The 21931-nt window shown below is 44.5% G+C and overlaps 1 protein-coding gene across 3 annotated transcripts in view; it reads left to right on the top strand.

The window, feature by feature from the left end:
• SCML2 (Scm polycomb group protein like 2) overlaps window positions 1–21931 on the top strand; it is a 141457-nt gene that overhangs the window by 45949 nt on the left and 73577 nt on the right. For all 3 annotated transcript variants that reach the window (XM_069757331.1, XM_069757332.1, XM_069757333.1), the window contains exon 2: window positions 21781–21895. In XM_069757331.1, the coding sequence (XP_069613432.1) occupies window positions 21868–21895 (28 nt within the window). In that variant the 5' untranslated portion in view covers window positions 21781–21867. The remainder of the gene's footprint in view (window positions 1–21780; window positions 21896–21931) is intronic.

Below are 21931 nucleotides of genomic sequence, written 5' to 3'. Positions count from 1 at the left end.
AGGGGGCCTTTATTACCCTTTATGCAGAATTATATGGGGCATATTTAGTATGGAGCATCTAATGGGGCCCATCAAACTTTATGGAGCATTATATGGGGCTCCTGATTCAATATGGATATTCAAAAACACTTAACCTACTGATGTCTCAATTATTTTTACTTTTATTGGTATCTATTTTTACTTTTGAAATTTAACGGTAGCTGCTGCATTTTCCACCCTAGGCTTATACTCAAGTCATTAAGTTTTCCCAGTTTTTTGTGGCAAAATTAGGGGGTCGGCTTATACTAGAGTATATACGGTAATCAAGTAATCAAAAAGTTTTTTTTTTTTTGTTTTTTACTCTCTTCTACACACACACACACACACACACACACACACACACACACACACACACACACACACACACACACACACACACACACACACACACCGTGAGGTCGATTAGTGATATTGCTGATGTTGTTACTGTCCCTAGTCTAATAGTATCAGCCTGTCAGTGATGTTCGTCACCAACCAGTCCTTGACAACTGTGGGACAAGAAAAAAAAAAAAAGAAGGCCTTGCGAAAAACAAACACTGGCGCTAATCAGTGATGTACGTCTGATCAGCAGCTCAACACCTGTAGGATGGACATACAGAGTATTGCAAAGGGATGAGGGGAGAAAAAGTAGTTGCTGAAAAAAAGTTTTTGAAAACGACGAGCTCAAGTATGTCTAAGGTTGGTCAGGGGTTAAAGTGGTGCATGCTGTTTGATGAATTTGGTGCAAAATTAAAGAGAGCCTGTCATGTAAATTAAAAAAAAAAAACACTTATCCTGGAGATGGCGTTAATCTGCAGGTTAATAGTGTTCTATAGCCTCCTTCACATGTCAGTGTTTCCAGTGAAAAAAAACGGATACCACACGTATCCACTATAACCTATACTGCTACGCACATGTTCATGTTTTTACACACAGATCGTGTCTGTGCAAAACAAAAGGAAACACGTCCGTTTTTCTTCTGGCAGCACAGATGACAAGGTCCAATACAAGTCTATGGGTCCGTGAAAAACGCATGTAATCCATGTGCTGTACTTGTTTAACATTGCAAAGTTGCTTTGTAATTTTTCTTTTTTTTAGTCATCTATCTATATAATCATCTAAGGGGTACTTCCGTCTCTGTTTGGCTGTCTGTAATGGAAATCCCGCGTCGCTGATTGGTCGCAGCCGGCAGGCCGCGACCAATCAGCGACAGACTTAGTCGGGTCACGAATTGGCCCCTCCCTACTCTCCTCCAGTCAGTGCCACCTCCCTACTCCCCTCCAGTCAGCGCCAGTGTGTCGCCCCATCCCAGACCAACTTTTTACTAATGATACTGCCTATGCAGCATCAATAGTAAAAAGATATAATGTAAAAAAAAAAAAATCATGCTATTCTCACCTTCCGTCGCCTCCGCAGCTTTCCCGCTTCTCCCGGTGCTCTCGGCAGCTTCCGTTCCCAGAGATGCATAGACCGCGAGACATCTGGGTAATTTCGCAATGCATCACAGGGAACGGAAGCTGCCGGCCGCATCGCGAGGAACGGGAAAGCTTCGGTGGACAACGGAAGGTGAGTATATAACTATTTTTTATTTTAATTCTTTTTTCACAGGGATATGGTGCCCACACTGTTGTATACTACGTGGCCTGTGTTATATACTACGTGGCCTGTGTTATATACTACGTGAGCTGTGTTATATATTACATGGCTGCTATATACTATGTGACTGCTATATACTACATGGCTGTCTGTGTTATATACTACGTGGCTGCTATATATTACGTGGCTGCTATATACTACGTTGCTGTCTGTGTTATATACTACATGGCTGCTATATATTACGTGGCTGTGCTATACTACGTGGGCTGTTATATACTACGTGGCTGTGCTATTTACTACATGGCTGTGTTATATACTACGTGCCTGTGCTATACACTACGTGGGCTGTTATATATTACGTGGCTGCTATATACTACATTGCTGTGCTATATACTATGTTGCTGTGCTATATATTACGTGGCTGCTATGTATTACGTGGCTGCTATATACTACGTGGCTGTGCTATATAAAACGTGGCTGCTATATACTACATCGCTGTGCTATATACTACGTGCCTGAGCTGTCTACTACGTGGCTGTGCAATATACTACATGGCTGTGCTATATACTGCGTGGGCTGTGTTATATACTACATCGCTGTGCTATATACTACGTGGCTGTTATATACTATGTGGCTGTGCTACAGTATATACTACGTGGTTGTGCTATATACTACGTGGCTGTGCTATATACTACGCGGCCAGCCGTGACCAATCAGCGATATTGCCACAGGATTCAAACACCGCTTCGGTGATTGATCGCGGTTGGCTGGGCACGACTAATCCGCGAAATGCAGTCCGGCCGTGAATTGGTGCTGGATTTCAACCACGCTTTGCTGATTGGTCGCACCCGGCTGGCCGCGACCAATCGGCGATATTGGCGCGGAATTTAACCCCCACTCACAGCGCGACATACATACATACATATTCTAGAATACCCGATGCTGATGACCACACTGATGGTAAAAACGGACACATGGATGACACCCTGATGGTAAAAATGGACACAGGGATGGCACACTGATTGTAAAAATGGACACACTGATGGTAACAATGGACACAGGGATGACAAACTGATGGTAAAAACGGACACAGGTATGACACTGGTAAAAACGGGCACACTGATGGTAAAAATGGACACAGGGATGACACACTGATGGTAAAAATGGACACAGGGATGACACACTGATGGTAAAATCGGACACAGGGATGACACACTGATGGTAAAAGCGGACACAGGGATGACACGCTGATGGTAGAAGCGGTGTGAGACAGTGACCCCTGTTACAGCTAGGGGGCTCTGTTTGTGCTCCCCAGAATGTGCACAGAGGCGTATGAAGGCCATAGGTGTGCATGGCAGTCGCAGGTGTAGCTGTTATTGCAGTGTGAGGTAGGGACTCATGTCACAGGTAGGGGTCGCTGTGTGTTCTCTCCAGGTTGTGCATGAAAACGGATGAAGTCCATAGGTGTGCATGGGAATCATGGATTTCCGGTCCGGGTTTTCCATGAGGCAGGAAGCTACAGGTTTGTGTGTTAAAAGCCATGCAGTAAGGAGTATGGGTGTCAGGTGTGGTGCAAGTCAGTGTCAGTCAGGTGTGTGCTGGTGTGCAGAGCAGAGGCCTGCAGAGCACTGGCTGAGTGCATGGATGCACAGGCCAGCGGAGCCTGCATCCAGGGCAGCTGAATAGCCTGGCACCCGCAGCGTATACAGCGGTGCAAGTCATCCATGGTACTGGTCAGTCCTGTGCCCAGAGGTGGATATCCTGTGCCCGAAAGAGTCGGGTGTGGACAGTCCTGTGCCGGGAGGTGTACCGGAGGTGGATGCCCTGTGCCCGAAGGAAGACTGGCATGTGTAATGATTGCAAAGAGGTGGATGTGGTGCCCGGGTGCTATCCGGAGAATATCCTGGGCTGTGTATGGCTGTGTGAGTAAAAAGACTATGATACAGTGATGCAGGACACCCACGGGAACTAGCCAGAGGAGGGCTGGCGTGTGTAGTGTCTGCAACATATGGGGCTATGTATAGAGACTGTAATATGGCATGCGGTCACCCCAGGGATACTGGAAAAGGAGAGATCTGGCATGTTTAGGGACTGCAATCTAAAAGCCATATGACATGTAGTGCTATGAACTGGTGTGAACTGGACACTGATAATATACACTGAAGTTATATGCACTGAAATGATATGCACTTGTGTGTGAATTGGACTTTAATGCTGTGAGGAAACACATTAAAGAGACTTTGTGTTGGAACTTTGTGGGTCACTGCCTCTTCACTGTGTACAATGCTACCACTGCCTTACAACGGACACAGGGATAACACACTGATGGTAAAAACGGACACGTATGATACTGGTGGTAAAAATGGACACAACGATGACATACTGGTGGTAAAAGCGGACACAGGGATGACATACTGGTGGTAAAAGCGGACACAGGGATGACATACTGGTGGTAAAAGCGGACACAGGGATGACACACTGGTGGTAAAAGCGGACACAGGGATGACACACTGGTGGTAAAAGCGGACACAGGGATGACATACTGGTGGTAAAAGCGGACACAGGGATGACATACTGGTGGTAAAAGCGGACACAGGGATGACATACTGGTGGTAAAAGCGGACACAGGGATGACATACTGGTGGTAAAAGCGGACACAGGGATGACATACTGGTGGTAAAAGCGGACACAGGGATGACATACTGGTGGTAAAAGCGGACACAGGGATGACACACTGGTGGTAAAAGCGGACACAGGGATGACACACTGGTGGTAAAAGCGGACACAGGGATGACACACTGGTGGTAAAAGCGGACACAGGGATAACACACTGATGGTAAAAACGGATATGGATGATACTGGTGGAAAAATGGACACAAGGATGACATACTGGTGGTAAAAGCGGACCTACAGATAAAATGCTGACTGACACAGTACTGGTACATGCTTTAAATGGATTTGTGAAGGAGCCCTAAGGCTGTGTGGCTGCCGCATCGAAGGCCCTGCTTCTGTGAGGTAATGAATGTTACTTTTCCTCCCTGCAGCCTTCGGCTTTCAGTCAGAGTTGCAGCTTCAGGCTGTATCCACACCCCAACGCTGACAGATAAACGGATCAGCATCGATGTACTGATCATTTCAATGAACCCTAAGTCTGTGTGCACACGTTGCTGATTTTTCGTGTTTTTTTTGGCTATAAAAACGCTATAAAACCGCAAAAAAACAGCATACATTATGCATCCCATCATTTAGAATGAATTCCACAATTTTTGTGCACATGATGCGTTTTTTTCCACGAAAAAAAAACGCATCGCGGTAAAAAACGCAGCATGTTCATTAATTTTGCGGATTTCCCACTATATAATGCATTGGGAAATGTTCAGAAAATTCACCAAATAAACACACCAAAAACGCGGTAAAAACGCATGCAGATTTCTTGCAGAAATTTCCTGAGAAAAACCTGAAATTTTCTGCAAGAAATCCTGAACGTGTGCACATAGCCTTAAAGTAAGCCTTGTTCACACAAATGTATTTCTGGTCAATGCATTGTACTTATGAGCAGAAGATTGTGCATGGACAGCACTCTGACCAATGAATGTTGAGCAATTTTCCACATGGTAAAAAAAACAGATGTATACAAGCACACGAAGCTGCAAATAGACCCTGTCACATCTGCAGACTTGACTGGCCATAGAAATCACATGGTTGTGTGAACTTGGCCTTACAGATCCAGCCTTCAGAATAGCTCACTGACTGACTCACAGTGAATTGGGGCGTTTTTCCTGAGCTGTGCTGTATAAATAGATGATATAGTACACAATAGATATATACAATTTCATATTTATACATTAGATCTTTGTGATCGGCAGTAGCCCTGCTTTCTTGCATAAATAGGGTGTTTTGAACAGCACATACCCCTTATACTAACAATAATTATCTACTCATCATAGAATGACTCCTCCGAGAGGCTGTGCAGTATTAGAAGAACATGGCTGCTACACTAGTCCGTGGGTTGTGTTTGGCATTATAGCTCATCTCTATTAGGCCGGCGTCACACTACCGTGTTTTACGGACGTAAGAGGGGTGCTGAAAATACGGATTGCATATGGTACAATGCTTCTCTATGCCCCTGCTCCTATCAGCCGTGTTTTACTGATCCGTATTATACGGTCTTCTACGGCCGTAGAAAATCGCAGCATGCTGCGTTTGTCACCGTATTGCGCAAAAAATCTGCCAATGAAAGTCTATGGGGGCCAGAAAAATACGGATTACACACGGACCAGCAGTGTCACTTGCTAGAAATACGCAGCGGTGTTAGAGAGAAAAGCCGGCAATTCAGTGCGGTGTACAGTAAAATCACACTGACAGCTTACAATAGAATAGGTAGAATAAATGTGTACACATAGAATAGGTGTGTGTGTGTGTGTGTATATATATATATATATATATATATATATATATATATATATATATATATATATATATATATATATATATATATATATATAAATAAATATATATGTCATTGAGACACATATACCTATAATATAACGCTGGGAGCGTCACTCTGTCCGAAGCCTTTATAGACTGCGCAAGCGCCGGCGCAGTCTGGGCCTCACAGAGTGACACTCCCGGGAGATCGCGGTATGCGTTCACACTGAACACACACCGCGATCTCCAAGCGAGAAGCAGGGACCGCCAGGAGGGTGAGTATCGGCCATATTCACCTGTCCTGCGTTCCACCACTGAGCGCCGCCATCTTCCCGGTCTTCGGCCTGTAACCTTCAGTTCAGAGGGCGCGATGACGTGCTTAATGTGCGCCGGCGCCGCCCTCTGACTGAACAGTCACAGCCAGGAGACCGGGAAGATGGCGGCGCGCACCGCTGGAACGGGACAGACAGGTGAGTATAGCAAGTGCTGGGGGGCCTGTGCTGGCTGCGATACCGGCACCTGACCCCCACAGCGCGCCGGTGTCCCCGCCTGCTCAGGCCCCCGGATGGGTGCAGCACATGACAGGATGGGGACGCAGGATGGTTGCAGCACATACCAGGATGGGGACGCAGGATGGTTGCAGCACATACCAGGATGGGGACGCAGGATGGTTGCAGCACATACCAGGATGGGGACGCAGGATGGGGACGCAGGATGGTTGCAGCACATACCAGGATGGGGACGCTGGATGGAGACGCAGGATGGTTGCAGCACATACCAGGATGGGGACGCAGGATGGTTGCAGCACATACCAGGATGGGGACGCAGGATGGGTGCAGCACATACCAGGATGGGGACGCAGGATGGGTGCAGCACATGACAGGATGGGGACGCAGGATGGGTGCAGCACATGACAGGATGGGGACGCAGGATGGGTGCAGCACATACCAGGATGGGGACGCAGGATGGGTGCAGCACATACCAGGATGGGGACGCAGGATGGGTGCAGCACATGACAGGATGGGGACGCAGGATGGGTGCAGCACATGACAGGATGGGGACGCAGGATGGGTGCAGCACATGACAGGATGGGGATGCAGGATGGGTGCAGCACATGACAGGATGGGGACGCAGGATGGGTGCAGCACATGACAGGATGGGGACGCAGGATGGAGCAGCACATGACAGGATGGGGACGCAGGATGGGTGCAGCACATGACAGGATGGGGACGCAGGATGGAGCAGCGCATGACAGGATGGGGACGCAGGATGGGTGCAGCACATGACAGGATGGGGACGCAGGATGGGTGCAGCACATGACAGGAGAGGGACGCAGGATGGGTGCCATATACCAATATAAATGCTCGCCACCCGGGCGTAGAACGGGTTCAATAGCTAGTGTATGTATATTAATATTTCATAGAGCGCTAGATAGCTTTAAAGCCGATAATTCAATTGCCGGCTTTTGCTATCTCCTTCCTAAACCCGACATGATGAGACATGGTTTACATACAGTAAACCATCTCATATCCCCATTTTTTTTGCATATTCCACACTACTAATGTTAGTAGTGTGTATGTGCAAAATTTGGGCGCTCTAGCTATTAAATTTAAGGGTTAAATGGCGGAAAAAATTGGCGTGGGCTCCAGGCTATTAATATCTGCCCTCAGTCACTGGCTTTACTACTCTGGCGGAGAAAATTGCGCGGGAGCCCACTCCAATTTTTTCCGCCATTTAACCCTTTAATTTAAAAGCTGCAGCGCACAAATTTTGCACATACACACTACTAACATTAGTAGTGTGGAATATGCAAAAAAAAATGGGGATATGAGATGGTTTACTGTATGTAAACCATGTCTCATATCATGTCGAGTTTAGGAAGGAGATAGCAAAAGCCGGTAATTGAATTACCGGCTTTCTGCTATATCGCGCTGAAGTAAATATTAATATATATATATATATATATATATATATATATATATATATATATATACATATACATATACATATACATATACATATACATATATATATATATATATATATATATATATATATATATATATATATATATATATATATATATATCATTAACAGTATATATGTTTATGATTTTTTGAGAACATGGATCCATTGTATGTCCGTATGTCGGTTTTGCAAGCTTGCGAGAAAATCTCGCAGTACGGATGCCATACGGATTACATACGGAGGATGCCATGCGCAAAATACGCTGACACACCCTGCCTACGGAGGAGATACGGACCACTATTTTGGGGACTTTTCTTCGTATTACGGCCGTAAATTACGGACCGTATTTTTATACGCTGAGTGTGACGCCGGCCTTAAAGTGAATGGGTCTAAGCTGCAATTCCACATACAACTTTTGGTTAGGCGTGGTGATTTTAGAAGAAAGCAGATATGTTTTTTTAACCCTATACAACCTTGTTAGTAGAGAAATATGTTTACAGGTTAGAAACCACTAGCATATCCTCGGAATATCAGTGTAAGCAATCTGTAACAATGAGTTTGTTGATAATGTAAAACTCCCTTGGAAGCTATTTCATAGGGCTAGTTCACACAACCTTATTTCTGGTCCAACCACTATCCGTCAAAAAAGCGGACTGTATTCGAACTACCGTAACACTAATCAGTGGGGCAGTGCAGATGAGCAGTTTGGTTTTTTTTAGTTTTGCTTTTTTCACTGACCAAATCTAAGTGTCAAAAAATAGCATCATTCTCTAGTTTCTTCCATAAATCAGATGAGATTCGCTCATTTAAGTTTATGGATGTGTAGAGAAATGGACAAGAGGGACTGAATTGTCACGATTCCCCTGACCGCTGTCACCACTGGGTCAGGATTCACACCGTGACCGTCACCCCTACGTCACGGATCAGGGTGACTTTAGGCCAACAGACGGCTATCACATGTGCAGGGGGGCTTATCTTAGTTATCCCTCCACTGCTAACAATGTGATGAAAAACCACACACAAGGCTATTGACCTCTTAGTTTACAGCAGGGGCTTATTCTAGGTATCCCACTGCTTTTCTATATACCACGAACTGCAGGGATTTATGTATATCCCGCTTACAGTTCCACTTAACACTTGCAGCTCTCTGGCGCCCCCTTACTCTCAGGTCAGATTAGGTACTGCACCCTGGGTAATTAGTCGCCAGAAAGGCTGCCTGCTATGTACTGGCTATTGGGCACGCTGCAGCGACGCGATAACTACTCCCACACAGGCAGGAACAATAATTATCAAACCCGCAGTTGCTTCAGCATAATCCAACCGTCAGCACACTTTCGCTGCCACCAGCTTCGATTAAACGGGTCCGAAGCTAACCCAACACAACAGTAACAGTAGCGTATTTTCCCTTCAAGAGACTTAGGGTACGGTTTACAGTTAACCACACCGCCATCTGCTGTACAAAGCTGAAAGTGAAGGTAAAAAAAAAAAGAATACGGGGTCCAGCTGATGCTTAAAGGGACTCTGTCACCTGAATTTGGAGGGAACAATCTTCAGCCATGGAGGCGGGGTTTTCGGGTGTTTGATTCACCCTTTCCTTACCCGCTGGCTGCATGCTGGCTGCAATATTGGATTGAAGTTCATTCTCTGTCCTCCATAGTACACGCCTGCGCAAGGCAAGATTGCCTTCATTGTTCCCTCCAAATTCAGGTGACCGTGTCCCTTTAAGTGGCCCAGAAAGCGTTATTAGACTTTGTCAGGGCCACAAATTTGCAAGGGTTAGGCCGGGTTCACATTGCGTTAACAGCAGCCCGTTCAACACATACGTTAACGGGCCGCTGCAAACGCAAGTGCCAATATGTCAGCGCGCTAGCGCAGATGGAGCATCTACTAGCTCCATCTGCGCTAGCAGTGACGGACCCGGAAACGCTGCAGCACGCGTCTCCGGGTCCGTCACTCAGTGACGGCACATCGCTAGCGCACGCCCGTTGTGGGCATGCGCTAGCGATGCATCCGACATAGGAATTAATGGCGTTAACGGACTGCGTTACACCGCTTTATGCCGCAGTATAACGTAGTCCGTCTAACGGACGCCATTAACGCAATGTGAACCCGGCCATAGAGCCAGGTTGGATTGTAGACACCAAACTGATCTCAAGGACATATCTCATGTAATGTACTAAACAATATATACAGTATGTATCCATGTATTTGCCTGTAAATAATACTGTGAATATTGTTCTTGTGCGATATATCTGTGATAATCTTTCCCTTATTTAACCCTGTTAACTGAATAAAGTAGAAGTAGATTGTTGATCCCACCTGTTGTTTCTGTTGGTGCATTTAGTTCACCTGCTGTACAGGTGCGTACATGTAGAGCCACAGTATAGCATAGCCGATTTTTACAAATGCATTGCAATTCTGTAACGTGGGAAACTGTAAATGATTAGTAGCTGCTGGTGTTTAAAATAAAAATATTTTATAGGTTTGCACACGGATGACAGTGTGAAAAAAGTCTTGTGTGAAAGTACCCTTCCAGCGAGAATCACAGGAACATTGTTCTGTTGTGTCCAAGAACCTTCACTTCATACATCCTGACTGCATTTTAGCTTTGCTAAACAATAAGCCCAAGCATTCTGCAGTTTCTCAGTTTGCCGATATATAGCAGTGAGCTGCTAGCAAAGTGAAGACCTGCCTGGCAGCTCCCATTCAGGCCTAGGGATGTTTATGGTATCTACAATGAATAGAAGTGGTAGTAAAATGCAGCTGGGCTGGCAAGGAGGAGCCACACGCTTTCATCTACGCTATACCTGCTCTGAATCAGAGGACACATTTGTGTTTGATGGTGCAGATCACACGTGGCCTTCCAGCTGTTACTAGGACCTATTGCTGTGAAAAGTATTTCCCATGGTAGAGGATGTTACTATCACTATGGCAAGAGCAGTCTGTCTGGGTAAGTGGCTTTTTGATGTCAGGACATTTTGGCGTTTTTAGGTGTATATATGTATACATATACTAGTACCACACTAGTGATACTTTCTATAAGTGACTAGAAGTATCTTCTACTCTATTTCTCTAATGCATCGTTTCCACTAGAGTATTAAAAAATGGATAAGTATGGATATAATGAGCTGTTTCATTTTGTAATCATTATTTTTTTTTCTTTGTGTTGTGCTATTATTCTCACTGTTTTGTTTTTGTCTGCATTTTCTCTCATGGCCCCGTAATTATGGTTTTAATGTAGATGTAAAAGTTTATCATAATCAGAATATTGTTTTTTTCGCAATGACTCCAAAGGGCAACATACAAACACTACTTTCTTTTGTAGGTGATTTCCCATTGTGTAGGATTACAAAAATTATTATTTCATTTTTAGAGCATAGTGCTGTACATGTGAAAAAGGGTTTATGTACTAATATAAATTACAATGAGAAAACAAACAATGTCTGGCTGGTACATGAGGGGGAAGGAGTGAGGACCATGGCCCTTACAGTCTTACTGCTTACAAGAGTTGAGCACACTTCATTAACACACTTATAAAGGTATGTGCCCACATTAAGTATTTACTGCAAACATTTCTGCACCTAAAACACATCTCTTGGCAGGGAAAACACACCTTTACATTGATGTGTTTTTTTGTGTTTTCTACTTGCGTTTTTTCACTGCATAGGATTTAGAGAAAAAAAAAACATTGAAAGAACTGACATTCTGCAGATTTGACACTGCTTTTAAGGCCAGGTTCACATTACGTTTTTGGCGTCCATTAGACGGACTACGTTACACCACGGCATAACGCGGTGTGACGTAGTCCGTTAACGCGGCTATTTAGTCCAATGTCGGATGCATTGCTAGCACACGCCCACAATGGGCGTGCGGTAGCGATTTGCCATCATTGAGTGACAGACCCTGGGATGCGGGCTGCAGCGTTTCCGGGTCCGTCACTGCTAGTGCAGATAGAGCACCTGCTAGCTCTATCTGCGCTAGCACGACGACATATCGGCACGTGCGTTAACAGCAGCCGTTAACACATGTGTTGAACGGGCTGCTGTTAACGCAATGTGAACCTAGCCTAATCTGCAAGAGAAAAGCAATGTGTGCATGAGACTTTAGGAATCTCATTAACTTTACTGGTACTAGAAAATGCTTCAGTTTTTGTGACAAAACTCTGCAGAGCAACAAATACATAATGTGTGCACATATCCTTTTAATCTTTGTTTTCCTTTATTCTACACTTTTGAAGGATTCACTAAATTTGACTAGTCTGTATGTCAGCTCCAATCAGAGCATTGTATGTATATCCACACGTACCATGTCCACCAGGCATTGATTTTGTTAAAGGACATATGCTAGAAAGCTGAAAGAATCACGAACACGTGAGTGCTTTAATACAAATAACTAACTCAGAAGTGGCTTCAAAGGAGTGACCGGTTTGATGTGAACATCAAAATCATATGATTACAAGCAGAAATCCCCTGATCCTTAAGCAACTGTCACTTAAAAGCGAGACTTAAACCTTTGTTAAATAAAATGCAGAATAAGGGCGATACTCACTTTGCTAATGTGCTCACATTATGTGCCGCGTCTCCACAGTGTATTAATGTTTGGTGTCTTTAAATTCAGGCTGTGAATCTTTGTTTGATCTTGGGAATAATATATCTCACTATCCAGGGTGCCCACTCCTCTCCTGCTATTCTCTATTCTTCATCTGTTGCATGTCCACGTAGTATATTGCCCAGCCACGTAGTATATTGCCCAGCCACGTAGTATATTGCCCAGCCACGTAGTATATAGCACAGGCACGTAGTATATAGCACAGACACGTAGTACATTGCACATTCACGTATATTGCACAGCCCATGTAGTATATTGCACAGCCCATGTAGTATATTGCACAGCCCACATAGTATATTGCACACCCACGTAGTATATTGCACAGCCCACATAGTATATAGCACAGCCCACGTAGTATATAGCACAGCCACGTACTATATAGCACAGCCACGTAGTATATAGCACAGCCACATAGTATATAGCACAGCCACGTAGTATATAGCACAGCCCACGTAGTATGTAGCACAGCCCACGTAGTATATTGCCCAGCCACGTAGTATATAGCACAGCCCACGGAGTATATTGCACAGCCCACGTAGTATGTAGCACAGCCCACGTATATAGCACAGGCCACGGAGTATATTGCACCAACACGTAGTATATACTCGCCTTCCATCCGCAGCTGTCACCGCCGCTTGTGCTGCGCTGTTTCCTGCTGTCGCGGCCGTCATCAATGACCGTGGCCGTCATCACTGACCGTGGCCGATAATTTAGTCCCCGGCTTTTGGGCGCGGTAGGCCCAACAGCGCCCATGGTCCTGGCCGGCTCCGCCTTCCTCACGGCGACTCCGCCCCCTTTGTAGCGCTTCTGGCCGGGCCTGTACGGAGTGGGCGAGGACTTGCTCTGCATAATTCCTGCCCTCCCCTGCCCTTTTGTCTCCGCTCAGTAGCTGGCCGCTACCTGCGGCCGCTAATTTAGTCCCCGGCTTTTGAGCGTGGTAGGCCCAATAGCGCCCATGGTCCCAGCCGGCTCCGCCCTCCTCATGGAGACTCCACCCCTTTGCGGCGCTTCTGGCCGGGTGTGTACGGAGTGGGCGGGGACTCGCTCTGCATACTTCCTGGCCTCTCCTGCCTTTTTGTCTCCGCCCACTGGCTGGCCACGACCAATGAATATCCGCGACAGACAGAAAGAAAGAAAGAAGGAAGTGACCCTTAGATAATTATATAGTAGATTCTCCATCATTTTATAGACTTTTCTATTCTTTAATACAGTCCCTAAGCCAGAGGCTGTATTGCTGACAGATTGTGGTGCCAACATGTCACCATCGGATTTCACCAGGTGTCGTGTTTTTATGGAAACTTGGTATGAATTGAAATCACAAAATACATTATTGCCAATACGTATTTACTGGTAAGGGTAAGTTCACACAGGGCGTTTTTGCTGCAGCAAAACCTGATCTTTTTGGCAGAAAAAAGCTGCGTCAAAAATGCAGGTTTAGGTGCGTTTTTGGTGCGTTTTTTTTCTTTATCCTTTCTAATGTCCTTCGATTTTCAGTAGCAAAAACGCAGCAAATAATGATACCTGCGTTTTTGCTGCATTTTTTTCAACACCCATTCAAGTCAATGGGTGAAAAAACACAGCGAAATCGCTGAATGAAGTGACATGCTCTATGACCAAAAAACGCAGCAAAGCACAAAATACTGATCACACAAAAACCAATGTGTGTGCATGAGATTTCTGAAATCTCATAGGCTTTGCTGGTATTGTAAAAAGCAGCTGAAAATTAGCATAAAAATGCAGCAAAAACGCCCTGTGTGAACTATAAATTTATTGATTCCCTCAAGAAGGTACATTTTTAGCCCAAACCAAAACATCTGAGGCCGTGCTCGCATGTAGTGTAAATGCTGCTGGTTTTGTTTTTTTTTGTTTGTTTTTTTTTGCTGCTTGCAAAAGCGCAGCTTACTACGCATGTGTACTAATTTTATATAATGTCTTACCTTGTTTCAGCTGGAAGTTCGCGTACACTGCAGTTCTCGTGATCAGCTGAGCTGACCGCGAGAACTGCAGTGCACGGTCCCCGGCGGTCACGAGTTATCTCCGGTGATCATCTCCGCGGTATCTGGATGTGAGGCTGGATGGTTGCCTAATGCCACCGTTCAGCCAAAGGCATTCAAATGTAGCAGAGCTGGGCTCGTCATGGGATAGTATGTATATCTTCTCGGCGGACAGGTAAGGATATTGTTGTTTTTTTATTTTATTTCTCTTACAGGAGGTCGAGGACTTTGGTGGAATTAGGCGATGCAGGAAGTATGGTTTAATTGAGAATATTAGAGGAGTCTGTGTCTTTATTTCAATTAAAATATTTTATTCTGACTCTCTTTATTTACCATATAACTATAGGATTAGTAATGGATAGGTGTCTTATAGACGCTTCTCCATTACTAAGCCGTGGGCATGATGTCACTGGACAATACAAAGGTGACATCAACCCCACAAATATTACCGCACTTGCCACCGCTGCAGGGCAAGTGGGAAGAGCCGGGTAAAGTGCCACAATTGGTGCATCTTTGTATGCGCCAGTTGTGGGGCGGCTGCGGGCTGCTATTTTTAGCCTGGTGAGAGCCAAAATCCATGGGCCTTGCCAGCCTGAGAATACCAGGCCGCAGCTGTCTGCTTTTTCCTAGGCTGGTTAACAAAAATTGACCCCACGCTATTTTTTTTTAAGGGGATCCCTCTATTTTCGCTAACCGTCCAAGGTAATCAGAATGCTGCGGCCTGATATTATCAGGCTGGTAAGGTTCATGGATATTGGTTCCTTACCAGCCTGAAATACCAGTCCCAGTAGTCTGCTTTACTCTGGCTGGTTAACAAATATAGGGGATCCCACAATATATATAAATTTTAATTCTTATTTATTTATTAAAAAGGAGGAGACTTCTCTCTGTGCTTTTCTACACTTCCTGTGTCATGTATGTCCGGCTGTGTCACAACATTCACCTTTATGTAAATTAGTGCACATTCATGGTAAGCTGCGTTCCCACACTTAATAGGCATGTGACTAGGAAGATAATGCTGTTTTACCACATTTAATGAAAGTGTATGAGTAATTTACGCAGCGAAGACTGAGCGTCTCCGTGACATAAATTGACATGCTGCAGTCTGGAAAGACGCACCGCATGTCTGTCTCTGCGGGTGAGCCGCGGGCATCAGTGCACGCATAGTGGGCATGGTATTTCTTGAAATCCAATCCACTATGCTGTAACAGCTGGACGCTGCAGATGTACGCAGTATCCAACCCACAGCGTTTACTGACAGTGGGAACATAATGCAATATATCTGCAAACAGGAAATCACTTTTTTTTTCCTTCCCAGAAGCCAACTTTCAATTAGCTTTATTTCAAGTGACAAAAAAACGCATGCAATGAAAAGACGCATCAAAAACACGTGACCTTCCAGTGACCTCAGATGCAGATTTGGTGCAGATTTCACCTGCGTCAATTCCTGAGCAAATACTGAGCCATTCCTGAACCTGTGTGCATGCCCTAAGGGTATGTTCCCACGGTCAGAATCCAGCACCGCTTTGGACACAGCACATGTCCGCTCAGTCCATAGCACTGCTGGCTTTTGAACGCAGGTGATTCCGCATGTGTTCACAGAACTGTGCAGAATCACCGCGCCCTATACATTGTACGGGGACATTTATCTTGTGGAGACCGAGCAAGATAAATTGACATTCTGCGGGCTGGAAGGAGGCGCCACATATGCATCTCCGCAGGGAAGCCACGGGCGCCGGTGCACGCATAGTTTGCATGGATTTTTTCAAATCCTATCCACTATGCTGTAACATCTGGTCGCTGCGGATGTACGCAGCTCCTAACCCACAGCATTTACTGACTGTGGGAACATACCCTTACAAGTTGTCCAGACATCTTCATCTTAGCTGGCAGCTGTACCTTTCGACTCCATCATAGCCATGCACACTTAGCTGGGGTTAGTTTGTATGTATTTTCAATGATGAGATTGAATAAGCTGCTACTGGATGCTCCTGGTCTTTGTACAAGAGAACTAAGGATTAGAACATCATACATTTTCTTTTAAATGCCTTTTTATTGATTAGAACATACACAAATAACAGACCTCTTGTAAGGGAAGGGCAGAATTTTACATGGAGGTACAGTGAGATGGGACAACGCTAGAGAATAACTACACTTACTAATTACTGGAGACTTAACAATTATTCGTTCGGTAAAATAATAAATTGGCAAGATCCCAACCTAAAGGTGGACCCTGGTAGAATAGGAAAGTGTAATGGGGGGGGGGGGAGTAATTTATATATTTAAAGAATAACTGACTTTGACTTAGGAATGTAGAATGTAAGTTTCAAAACACATTGATGGCCGTTAAAGAGAACCTGTCACCCCCAAAATCGAAGGTGAGCTAAGCCCACCAGCATCAGGGGCTTATCTACAACATTCTGTAATGCTGTAGATAAGCCCCCGATGTATCCTGAAAGATGAGAAAAAGAGGTTAGATTATACTCACCTGGGCGGGCGGTCCGATCCGATGGGCGTAGTGGTCCTGTCCAAGGCCTTCCATCTTCATAGTCCTCTTCTTGTCTTCACGCTATGGCTTCGGCACAGGCGTACTTTGTCTGCCCTGTTGAGGGCAGAGCAAAGTACTTCAGTGCGCAGGCGCCAGGCCTCTCTGACCTTTCCCGGTGCCTGCGCACTGCAGTACTTTACTCTGCCCTCAACAGGGCAGACAAAGTGCGCCTGCGCCGGAGCCGCAGCATGAAGACAAGAAGAGGACTTCAACCTATGAAGATGGGAGGCCCCGGACCGCGACGCCCATCGGATCGGACCGCAGCGGGGACCGCCCCTGGGTGAGTATAATCTAACCTCTTTTTCTCATCTTTCAGGATACATCGGGGCTTATCTACAGCATTACAGAATGCTGTAGATAAGCCCCTGATGCCGGTGGGCTTAGCTCACCTTCGATTTGGGGGGTGACAGGTTCCCTTTAAGTCTGGGAGTAGAGACGAACAAGGGAGAGATTCTCTATAGGTGCAAATTGAGTTGAGTCTCAGTTGGAAGTGGGCAGGAGCTCACAGAGTGTGAGAGCTGCTGAGCAGAAGATAAATTGTAGTCCCCATGTAAGTGAAGATGAAGCAGGGGGTTGGGTGGTATGGAGTGCATCAGGCCATTCTGTATAAGAATGGACATCTGGTTCTTGTTTGATAACCTTGGACTCCAGACATCCTCATCCATTTCAGTGGTCACCAAAACTGACAGTTCAACTGACTTCTCTGCTTTCGGAAAACTTGGTCATAAGGCTCAGGTTTTGTTTTTTTTTTTAATAAAAAAAAAAAATTGTTCTTTACTCAAACTTTCATTGTCCAACATTAATTCTCTGCCACTTCTTTTTTGTCTGTCAGGGCATGTTCACACATTCAATATTTTACATTAGTATTTGTATTAAAAAATCAGGAGTAGAACAATCAGAGGAAAAGTATAAGGGTATGTGCACACGTTGCAGATGCAAAATCTGCATCTCATGGCAGAAAACGCAGGTACAGATTTCATGCGTTTTTCTTGCAGATTTTGTGCATTTTTCCTGCGGATTCAGTGCGGATTTCACATGTTTTTTACCCCTGCGGATTTCTATAATGGAATGGGTGCAGAAACGCTGCAGATCTGCACAAAAGAAGTGACATTAATCCGCTGTGTTTTCCGTGCGGAATGTTCCGCACCATTAGCACAGCATTTTTTTTTTCCTATTTATTAACATTGTACTGTAAATCACTTTGCGGATCTGCAGCGTTTCTGCGCAGAAAAAAGAGCTGCGGATCCGTAGTACATCCGCAACGTGTGCACATAGCCTAATAGAAACGTGCACTTCTTCATTTTCGCCCACTCCTGGTTTTGGCTTACAGATACTGATGTGAAATGCTGAACGTATGAACGTGATCTTATTGTCTACAGTGCTGATGTCCATTCGATAGCAGGTAGGTTAGTAGTGCGGAATTTAGAGGGAAATTGGCTTTTACCTTTTTAAATCTGCAGCATGTCACTTTCTGTTGTAGATTTCAATTAGGATCCTAAATCTCCAGGTTTAACCTCTTGGCTAGTATTACTTTATTTACATGAAAATGTCACTTGAGTTGCAGAAACTGCAGATTTCAGATTAGAAATCCAAGTTTAAGGCTATGTGCACACGTTCAGGTTTTTTCGCGGTATAAACGCTATAAAAACTCATTAAAAACGCATACATTATGTATTCTATCATTTAGAATGCATTCTGCATGTTATGTGCACATGGATGCGTTTTTTTCCGCGAAAAAAACACATCGCGGTAAAAAAATGAGCATGTTCATTATTTTTGCGGATTTTCTGCGTTTTTCCCGCAATTCTATGCATTTGGGAAAAAACGCACCAAAAACGCGTCAAAATCGCGGTAAAAACGCATGCGGATTTCTGGCAGAAATATCTGGTTTTTGTCAGGAAAATTTCTGCAAGAAATCCTGACGTGTGCACATACCCTAAAGGGGATATCAGGGACTTTATAAAAAGGCATGTGGTTGATAACAGATGCAACTACCTGTCTGTTTTACCTGGCACCGATCATTGACCGCTCCTGACACAGATTCAGCTACTCCCAGCAGCACGGTGGCGCAGTGATTAGCACAGCAGCCTTGCAGCACTGGAGTCCTGGGTTCAAACCCCACCAAGGACAACATCTGCAAAGAGTTTGTATGTTCTCCCCGTGTTTGTGTGGGTTTCCTCAAGGTACTCCGGTTTCCTCCCACATTCCAAAGACATACTGACAGGGAATTTAGATTGTGAGCCCCATCGGGGACAAGCGATGATAATGTGTGTAAAGCCCTGCGGAATGTGTTAGCGCTATATAAAAATAAAGATTATTATTATTATTACTCCCTGTCAACAGAGCAGTATTTTTTTTTTTCCTGTCGAAAGAGAGGGGCTACTGGCATCATGTTGATTGACAATCGCTTCCACGAATTAGGGCTCTTTCAGAGGTCAGTGTGTTTGGTACGTGTGGTGACAGTTTTCACACTTACCAGAGACGCTTACACATGTAGACCCATTCAAGTGAATGGGTATGTTCACATGTCCGTGTGTTTCCATGGACCATGTGTCCGTGTGCAAAACATTCTAACATGTCCATTTTTTACTGTCAGCATGGGCGGCAAAACGTCCCGCACACGTGCATACGGATAACACACTGGAATGTCCCCTGAGAAGCAGAGGTACAGTAAGCGCTGTTCCCCGGCATCGGGTGCTGAAGACAGCTTTCATCATTCTCGCCAGCTCTGCCCGCAATCAGCGGGAGCAGGGGAGAATGATGAGAGTTATATTGAAGTGATAACAATGAAAGCAGGCCACGGCTGATGGGACTATTACTCCCATCAGCCTACACCTGCTGCCACTAATAACAGTGAGAGCAAGAGCGGCTGATGGAAGTTTTCATCACCCACCTCCTGTGCTATTAATAACATGAATGAATAAATAAATAAATCTTTATTTTTATATAGCGCTAACATATTCCGCAGCGCTTTACAGTTTGTGCACATTATCATCGCTGTCCCCAATAGGGCTCACAATCTAAATGAATATCAACATTCTCTTATAGAAAACAGTGTCAAACATTAAATTGTCAAATCAGTGAACCAGTAGGATGTTGTCCACATCCTGGCATAATAACGAATGATATACCAGCAGAATGTTCAACCATCGTATACATGAATCCGTATACTCAAAAGTGGAGGACCAAACAGACACAAGACAGGACACTAACAAGGGGGAATATCTGAAAATCAGAAAGGGGAGACCGGGAGTGGCTATATAGTCTAGAGAATCGGGTTCATGTATTTATTGAGGCCCAAAAAGAGTTGAAGTAAACCAGATAGATTTGATTCTATCAATCGTGTCGTCATGCAGGGCTGCATGGTATTCAAAATTTCTAACATCATTAATTCTGGCATATAAGTTAAGTGTAGATGGGGGAGAAGTTTGCTTCGAATGGGATGCCACCAAACATCTGGCAGCCGTCAAGATGTGTAAGAGGAGCCTAGTAGTTCTTTTTTTGTTAGGGAAGGTGGGAAAATGTTAAGGAGAGAAATCGGGGGTCCAGAGGCAACGTCAAATCTAAAACCTGGCCTATCAATCCCTGTACCTGCTTCCAATATGTGTAAATCAGTGAGCAAACCCAGAATATGTGAAAGATCGAAAGGTTGCCTCTCTAGCAGGGGGGAGAGATAGACGGTCCAGCCTATGTAAGAATTCAAGTGTGTAATACCAGAAATGAAGGATCTTATACTGGTTTTCTCTATAATGATGAGGTCTTTGACTGCAAAGGGCCCATATATTGTTCATTCATGTAGGCCCTTTTCTGTCTGTCCACCAGTGCAGCGTCTCCTAGACTTCTGTGATTTCCTTTTGAAATCAGTTAAGCTCATTGAAGTTTATATATGCTACCGAGATTGGCAGGAAGTGAATTTCTATATAAAAGCTTAGTGACGTGAATTGAGGTAAATAGCCTTGGACGCTTTTTTCTCCACTGAGACAGAGATGGCCAATTCATATGATCTGGCTCATTTTGAGCAAAAAATTTAATTGTGGGGGTTTTGAGTGCACTCCACTTTTTGCGTGTTTTGTAAAATGCCTTCTTTTTCCATAAAAAAAAATGATAAAAAAATTAATATTCCATTTGGAGCGTATAATTAAAATAACGATTCATTACACTGCTTCATATGCAGTTTGCCATGATTCATTGTGTGATCACCAGAGAACTTACAGCATTTCCTAGAAGTTTATTTAGTTTGTGAAGGTAAAACTACCCCCACAATTCCAGCAACAGTCACGTGTTGTCTAGTACTGATAGGAGTAAGACCTCTTATCACCTATGTGTGAAGAAGGGGGATAACAGGAAATGAGGCAGTGTCAGGGCTAATAGGCAGGCCATTGATTTATGTCAGCAAAGTCTGTGCTGTTTACTTCACAGCATACACACGGTTTATGGAACCCGAAATCTCTGGCTTTTCTTAAAGCAAATAAAATAACAATTCTTCCACATATTAGCTGAAAGCCATAGACCTGATGTGAGAAAAGATAACTAGATGCATGCATTAAAGTAAGCTGGAGCTGTGTTTGTAATGACTTGATTATGTTTAGTTTTAATTACACCGTCCTCTTTTCTTTATAGAAAGCCACCACGGTGAGAGAACGGAGAGCCATTAAGACATTAAACAGCTTTTTTCCAGACAGCTTTGTTTGAAGAGCACCAATCACTATGAAGACTACACCAAAAAGAACAAAAGGTAGGTATCTCCCATACCCACTCTTGGTTATAGTCT

The sequence above is a fragment of the Ranitomeya imitator genome, chromosome 3 (assembly GCF_032444005.1).
Source record: "Ranitomeya imitator isolate aRanImi1 chromosome 3, aRanImi1.pri, whole genome shotgun sequence".
Lineage (NCBI taxonomy): Eukaryota > Metazoa > Chordata > Amphibia > Anura > Dendrobatidae > Ranitomeya > Ranitomeya imitator.
This window is presented reverse-complemented; position numbering and strand designations above follow the sequence as displayed.